The sequence below is a fragment of the Triticum dicoccoides genome, chromosome 1A, assembly GCF_002162155.2.
Source record: "Triticum dicoccoides isolate Atlit2015 ecotype Zavitan chromosome 1A, WEW_v2.0, whole genome shotgun sequence".
Taxonomy (NCBI): domain Eukaryota; kingdom Viridiplantae; phylum Streptophyta; class Magnoliopsida; order Poales; family Poaceae; genus Triticum; species Triticum dicoccoides.
Genome location: NC_041380.1, coordinates 487927852 through 487936339, shown reverse-complemented (window position 1 = coordinate 487936339; position 8488 = coordinate 487927852). Strand labels below are relative to the sequence as shown.

General features: G+C 47.6%; 1 protein-coding gene across 1 annotated transcript; it reads left to right on the top strand.

Moving 5' to 3' along the window:
• The first annotated feature begins 3559 nt into the window (after positions 1–3559).
• LOC119281541 (auxin transporter-like protein 2) lies at positions 3560–8051 on the top strand. Its single transcript, XM_037562043.1, has 8 exons — positions 3560–3799; positions 3872–4187; positions 4296–4481; positions 4872–4984; positions 5123–5306; positions 5440–5537; positions 6924–7389; positions 7480–8051. The coding sequence occupies exons 2-8, from the start codon at positions 3987–3989 to the stop codon at positions 7714–7716; spliced, it is 1485 nt and encodes a 494-aa protein (XP_037417940.1). The 5' UTR covers positions 3560–3799; positions 3872–3986; the 3' UTR covers positions 7717–8051.
• Positions 8052–8488: the final 437 nt, after the last annotated feature.

The following is an 8488-nucleotide window of genomic DNA, read 5'->3' as shown; positions in this document are numbered from 1 at the left end:
GGGGGGGGTTGCCTGAGTGGAGCGAAGTTGCAGCGGCAAGAAGGAGGAGATGACTGCGGTGGACTTGGAGGAGAGGAAGGAGATGGCCGCCGATGAGTAATTGTGGAATGTGTAGCACCATGGCGGCGGTTATGCATTCGACGAGAGGGGCGGCGCGTGCAAATTTTTCTAGGACTAAACTGCCCCTAGATTAAAACGCGTCCCCACCTTGTCACGAGTACCGGCCCCACTCGTTTTAGTACTTTCGCGTACTTTCATCGGAGTGCTACCCAGTACTTCGTATTTGTCTGCCGTTAGATCGACATCAACGAACGGTTCTAAAAAAGCCCAACCACTCTAAAACTTATAATAAAAAAATATAGACATTCATATAACAACACCAATATCTTTAGATTCATCTTGGAATATATTTTCATATTATATTTATTAGATATTATAAATGCTAATAATTTCTGATACAAATTTGGTCAAACTTAGCAAAGTTTGGCTTTCGGCAAATTCAATGTGCAGAGTAAAAAGGACCGGTGGGAGTACTAGCACAGTGAAGATCAATGTGCGAACCCAAATGGCCCATCCACCACAGATTAAAGCATCCCCTGGCAGCAACACAAACTACTACAAATCGATCGCCTCCCGAAAGAGCGAAGGCCGCTCGTCACTTTCTTCAGGTTTGGCAGCCAAATCTGGCGCCTAATCATTACAGATCCTTCGATTTGACCTGACGGCACTGCCGATCGAGCACCCAAGTCCTGGTTAATCCAATCTCTTCCGGAGGCCCTGCCGATGTGCAGCGACGGGACCAAACTTGATTAACCGTGGGCGCCATGCCCCTCCTGCAAACACTTTGAGTTTCCTTGCAGACAGTTTCCACTGAATAATCTCGTGAGCGATTCTGTGGGCTACACATATATATGCACTTAATCTTACTTTTGTGTACAACGTTGGTTCATACTATAAGTGATTACTGTGTTTTCTTAGACACAATTTGAGGTTTAGATCAGCCTTTAACCGGCCCATTACCTTTTACTAGCTTTTTATATGGGATATTATTCGCGGTCCAGGGATAGGATAGATGCCTATGCCTGCCATCGTGCAAGCTACGGGCATAGAGAACACATAGCCATTACATGATGATGATGCAGGTCGCTTTCCCTCAGGAGGCCGCAGAAAGTGTTCCTACTTCCTATCTACCGCTGCTACGTCCATAGGAACCGATTCCGGCCAAAAGCTGCGCGGAGCCTGAGTGGAATTTAGGCACAACCTCAGCCATATTCAAGAAAAATGATCATGTTAATTAGGGGCAGTGTATTTGTTTTTTAAAAGTAAAAAAGATTGCCATTTTCATTAATTAATTAAGAAGAGAGCAAAAAGTGTCCCGTTAATTTGTGAGAACTTGGCTAAAATTGTAACAACAACAGCCGCCATGCCAACACAATCCCTACACACACTTCTCATTCATCCACCTTGGTATGCTTCCTTTCTTGACTGCAGCCTCTTTGCCTTCCTCCACCTCTTTGATTTGTTATTTTACCTTTGTTTACCATGATTAAGAGCTTTGACTTATGTTTACTAGATCTAGCATCGATAATCAACGTAAAGTGTGCTTTGCCAGGCTAAGTATGATACCATGGTATTATTAGTTATCCCGACAACAAGTACGATCAATACCAATCTTGTTTTGCATTGGGATGAAATTGTGTACATACGATTTGTCAAAATCATTAAAAAAATCATACACCTTAAATTCGAACAAATATTAATAAAAAAGACCAATGGGATATCAATCGATAAGCGCTTGAAAGAGATAGAGATTGACACATCAAAGAGGGTAACTTAATGTGGCAATATATGAAAATCATGAAACACGACAACCATTAATTTGGTTCCATTATATGGTGTATATTCTATTCATTGTGGTATTTACTACTATTATCTATTGATTTCTCTATAATTTTTCCGTGTGATCATTTTTGTTTATATTTTTCTCTAGATTTCTTTTAGTGCCATGTTATAAAGCAAATCGTTCGAAGTTTTCTTCTGACAAAGGGTGTATTTATTGATTCTAAATAAAGCATCAAATGGATAAAAATACCATGAGCACACATCCAACCTCTACATAGCTAGGATACATACAACCAACACCAAAACGCACACACAAATAAACACACTGTCAAATAGCAAAGTCAGAGAAGACCAAAAGTATGCCTAAGCAAAAAAAAAACCCAAAGTGATCAAAATAGTGATCAACAAACTACAGAAGCGACCATATGTACACCAACCATCTCTAGACATCACAAGGACAAAGAAGGTCTTCCACAACAACACCTTCAGAAAGGGAGCAACGCTCAATCAAAACACCAAAGATTAGATTCTAAGTTTTCATCCTGCAGAACAAGTCCAATCATACTTAACCAGCAATGGGAAGGACCATTGGAGCCCAACCTCTGTGCTTGTTGGAGATCTCAGCTGCCACTTGCAGCAGAAGCCTTGCCCCTCTGACTTGCACCCCTCATTATTTTTGTTACTATAATAATTTTCAGAATTCTAACCAATAGTCAGATTCCGTAATTGCTTGAAGGATCATAGGGATAAATATTCTCGAAACACGGTTTATTTCTAGATTTCCACAAAGCTCACAACATCGCAACAACTCCTACTGCTATATTCCCCACTAGCTTTTCTAGGAACACCAAAAATCCAACCACAAAAGTCATGTACATATCCTACATTCATATCTGTCCCGAGAGCACACTTGACCACATACCTCAAGCATAACTAGGCAAAGAGCAATGGAAAAATACATGATCTAATGTTTCTTTCTCATTACAAAATCTGCACTTATCACTACCAAACCATCCTCTAGCAAACAAGCTATCTTTTGTGAGTATACTATGCCCAAACATAATCCAAAGAAAGACCTTAAATTTCAACGGAACTTTAATAAACCAAAGCTTATTATAAGGACAATCTACCCGTATAACCTTCAACATATTATATAAAGATTTTACCAAGAAGTTACCAATGTATAAAATGGCAGAGATATAGATGGATATAAGCGTATGAAAGATAGGAATTGACACACCATAGCAGAATAATAAAATGTGCCAACATATAAAAAACATGAATCAAGGCAAAACCATTAATTCGGTTCCATAATATGGTGTATATCCTATTTATTGTATTTATTTACTATTACCTATTGATTCCTCTACAATTTTAGTTTTCCACCGTGTGATCGTTGTTGTTTATATTTTGTAGATTTCTTTTAGTACCACGCTAATCGAATAAATCGTCCAAGATGGAATACATTTGATGCGAAAGCCTGCCAAAAGCATTATTACCATAATCAAGTTCTATAAAATTCCACACATTACCTGTACCCTATTCGATGTAAATATACTTGTACTGTCTAATGTTAGTATACTCATGATAGTCGTTGTTTATATTCTGCTTTAGAATCTTTTTAACATGAATATTGTATTGCTAGAAATTAGTCGTATGCTAGAGCGGTCGTTATAAATGTGGGTGGCGTGTGGTTACCCTCCCACCCTCCTCACTCGACACCTAGCGAGAGAAGTGAGGCGGAGCCGCGGAGGCCGGGAGAAGAGGACGCCGCGAGGGGGAAGGAAGACCCGGCCGGTCGAGAGGCGGAGCTGCGGGATCCCGAGAAAGCCGCGGCCAAGTAACCGCACCCACTCTGCCGCCAACTTTGCAGTCTCGGCTGCGGGCGGCCTGCCAGATAGCAGCGCAGTAAATTCCGCCGGCGCCTTGCAGCTTTACTCCCCCTCTCCGGCGACAGGTTGGTGCTGGCTGTTAATTTACTGGCGTGCATATATAGCCACTGATGCGTGTGTTCCTCTGTTCCCTGCAGCCATTGTTACTACATCGGGTTCTTGGTTTCCTTCCTGTCGTGGGCGTAGAGAGAGAGAGAGAGAGAGAGAGAGAGAGAGAGAGAGAGAGAGAGAGAGAGAGAGAGAAGCGGGAGGATGGTGCCGGGGGATCAGGCGGAAGAGTCCATCGTGGCCATGGCGGACGGCGGCCACGGCGGCGGCAAGGAGGGGGCGCGCGTGATGGACGGCGGCGAGGAGTCGGAGCGCGGGCACGGCGACGGCGGGTTCACCGTGAAGGACATGCTCTGGCACGGCGGGTCCGTGTGGGACGCCTGGTTCAGCTGCGCCTCCAACCAGGTACGTCCGTCCGTCGCATCCATCTTCTTCCCCGTCGCTTCGCTTCGCAACGAAACGAGACCTCATCGTCGCCGGATCGGATCCGCGTGGGTGCGTGCGTGGGTGCAGGTGGCGCAGGTGCTGCTGACGCTGCCCTACTCCTTCTCGCAGCTGGGGATGGCCTCCGGGCTGGTGCTGCAGGTGTTCTACGGCCTCATGGGCAGCTGGACCGCCTACCTCATCAGCGTGCTCTACGTCGAGTACCGCGCCCGCAAGGAGAGGGAGGGCGTCAGCTTCAAGAACCACGTCATCCAGGTCCGTCGGCCCGTCCATCCATCACTCCACTCCACTCCGCCCCAGTCAGTTTTTCAGTTTCCATTTTCTTCTCCGGCTTTCCTGCATACGTTTCCAGTAGTCTCTAGTCGATCTGCACCGGAACTGGATCCCTCCATCCGTCCCCTCGCGATCGTGATGCTCCGGAGTTGGGGACGGAAAGGCGCTTTGCATGCGCTGCTGTGTGGACTTGACCAGTTCCTTGTCGCTGAAGCAAAACCGCACTGGGAGTAAGCATGAATGCATTATGCACGCATGCATGCACCCATCCGTATCCATCTTCACATCAAACTCGAATGTACTCCTGTACTACACAGTGCTAGTAAATTCTCAATTGAATTGATTGGTTTTCTCCCTTTCTGAGTACTACAGTGGTTCGAGGTTCTGGGCGGGCTGCTGGGCCCGTACTGGAAGGCGGCCGGGCTGGCCTTCAACTGCACCTTCCTGCTCTTCGGCTCCGTCATCCAGCTCATCGCCTGCGCAAGGTTCTTCATCCCTTTCCTTTACATTTTGTCACACACACACACACACACACACACACACATATATATATCAAGTGTTTATCTGTTGGAGTCTTGGAGATGAACTGACTCGTGGAAGAAACGACCTATGGGCTATGGCAGTAATATCTACTACATCAACGACCGGCTGGACAAGCGGACGTGGACGTACATCTTCGGGGCGTGCTGCGCCACCACCGTCTTCATCCCCTCCTTCCACAACTACCGAATCTGGTCCTTCCTCGGCCTCGGCATGACCACCTACACCGCCTGGTACCTCACCATCGCCGCCGCCGTGCACGGCCAGGTACGCACGCACGCTCACTCATTTGTCCCGACATCACTACAAGCCAGCATCCCTTGTTGGTGATCGGCACACGGGTTGACACTACGCTAACCAACGACGACACCGACGATCGATGTCTTTCTGTCGGTCGCAGGTCCCCGGCGCCAAGCACTCGGGCCCCAACAGCCTCATGCTCTACTTCACCGGCGCCACCAACATCCTCTACACCTTCGGCGGCCACGCCGTCACCGTGTAAGTACCACTCCTCTGTAAACAAGTAGTGATCTAAACGTTCTTATATTTCTTTACGGAGGAAGTACAAACAATCTAGCGGGCTACGGTTACTGAATTAGTGCACCACAGACACCAATATCTATCGTCTGAACTTTCACCTGGTGCAGCTTTTGCATAGTGCTGCGCTAGGGAGGTCGTGTGGATAGAGTTGAAAACTGAAAATCTCTAGTGCTGATTGTCTCCATTGCATCCTTCGTTGGTCCCCCACCTCCAGGCCAACTTGCTTCACAATTCGTACCAATCCTGATGAGTTAAAAATGGTTCACGGTTCGTGGAAAACCAGCTGTCGTGGCTTCTTACCGTCGGCAGGCCGGCACTAAAGCCAGCTGCTAGCTATGTGATCAACACTTACAGTCCTACTCAGTGCCCTCTGCTAGGCACTATGAATTTCAATACTCCTCATGAGCAAGCCTTTATGCCCCGACCCCTCATTCCCTAGCTCATCCCCATTCTTAATACATGACTGCTCGATCCATGATGATCCTCGTGCCGCGACTAATGATTATAGCCAACGCGATCGAGGAATAATCGGTGCCCGTATGTGTGGTGTTCAAATCCCCGGTTGTTAACTGGAGAGGCCTTTGTCTTAAGAAATTCGGCTGCGTTTTCTTTTTCGGTGATAGAAATGCTCTTTCCAGTCTAGCGATTAGATGATGTGGACCGGCTTCCATTTTGCTAGTGCGGAGTTCACATCAAGATCAAGTAAACGAAATCCGTCCTCGTGCGGGCCATCGCTTCTCTATAATTCCCAGCCTATTAGTAGCAACTAGCAACCTTTGGTTAGTGGAGAACTGGAGATAATGGCCTACTTTGGGTATTCCATCCAAAATCCTTCAGTTTGAGTGCTTGACAAATGACAATGGCCCTTCTCATTTGCCATTCCTTGCTATAGAAGCTATTCAAGGATGCATTTGGCCTTGATATAATAGCCTTGAAAACTGGGTTAGAGTTGAAAGTTGGGCGAGATTCCTCACGTCCCCATCCTCCTAAATGTCCTCCTGACTAGGAGAAGCACTGCTTTTCATTCCATCAACCCTAAAGCATATAGGTGTACGTAGTACGCTAATTCCAAAGGGTTTATATTCGCATTATGCATCTGTTTTTTTCTCTTGAAAAGATTCTATTCTCTATGTAACTGCCTGCCGTTATGATAAGATGATCATTTTTTGGTAATAATTAACTGATCGATCAGGCAATATGTTGCTTCCACGAAATTGTTCATGCACTCTAGTTGCTTATAGTACTTTTTTTTTTAGAGAAGTTGCTTATAGTACTTGGAAGTTGGAACAGCCCAATATTTTTGTACATAGATAGAAACTGACTTGGCTGTGCGCATGCATGCAGGGAGATCATGCACGCGATGTGGAAGCCGCGCAAGTTCAAGTACATCTACCTGGTGGCGACGCTGTACGTGTTCACGCTGACGCTGCCGTCGGCGTCGACCATGTACTGGGCGTTCGGCGACGCGCTGCTCACGCACTCCAACGCCTTCTCGCTGCTCCCCAAGTCCGGGTGGCGCGACGCGGCGGTGATCCTCATGCTCATCCACCAGTTCATCACCTTCGGCTTCGCGTGCACCCCGCTCTACTTCGTCTGGGAGAAGGCCATCGGCATGCACCACACCGGCAGCGTCCTCCGGCGCGCGCTCGCGCGGCTCCCCCTCGTCCTCCCCATCTGGTTCCTCGCCATCATCTTCCCCTTCTTCGGGCCCATTAACTCCGCCGTCGGCGCGCTCCTCGTCAGCTTCACCGTCTACGTCATCCCCGCCGTCGCCCACATGCTCACCTACCGCTCCGCCCACGCCAGATCGGTAAGCTTGCTTGTCTTTGTCCACGTCCGTTAGCGCGCGCCGTGTCGGTCGGTATTACATGCTCTTGTTTGACGTGGTGTTTCTTAACAGAATGCGGCGGAGAAGCCGCCGGCGTTCCTGCCGAGCTGGAGCGGGATGTTCGCGGTGAACGCGTTCGTGGTGGCGTGGGTGCTGGTGGTCGGGTTCGGGCTCGGCGGCTGGGCCAGCGTGTCCAACTTCGTCAAGCAGATCGACACCTTCGGCCTCTTCGCCAAGTGCTACCAGTGTCCCCCGAGGGCGCACCTCCCGGCAGCGGGGTCGCCCCTGTCAGCGCCGGCGGGCCACTAGGGCACGCCGTCGAGCAGACCATGGCAATGTCACAGCCGGACAGAAGAAGCTCCGGTCGATCCGTGCACTAGAGTTCCGGCTTTAATTTGTTGCTAGTTACTGATCGCCTTGCGATATAGCACTACAAACCTTCTAGAGTGTTACTGCAGCTAGCATAGTAGAACAGCCCTCCGTGTTTGTCACTGGCTATAAGTTTGGAAAAAAAAATGGTATCCTTTTGGTAGAGCTTGGGTTCATTTCCGTGGATTTATCTTTGTACTTCTGAAAATGTAGATGGCTGATTTCCAAAAGTTCACGTGAGAATGTAGTGTCAAAAACGGCCTTATATTATGGGACGGAGGAAGTAGGAGTCAAGCATTTTCCAAATTTGGATCTCCTTGGTTTACATTACTTATAGCAAGAAGGTAGATTGTTTTGCTATAACCAATGAAGCGGTGCATTGGCGATGACGGGCGGAGTCACGTGTTTGCTGTAACCATAGGGCGGCGAGATGCAACGCCTGCCGGCTGAGGCTACGTGTCAGCGATCATGCTGCTGCGCCCATCCACGGCTGGAGCTGCAAGCAGCCATGGCCGAACCTCTGCCTAGCGAGAAAGCAAAAATTAAGCCCTAAAAAGCCAAAGATGTTTGGTTGAAAAAAAATGTGCCAAAAACAGAGAGGGTAACCCCTCACAGAGTCTGTTTTTGTTCATTTTAGACAATAATGAAACATAATGATGTAAAGCAAATACTATTGAATATGAGAGTTTTACCCACTTCTAGTGGCCGGACG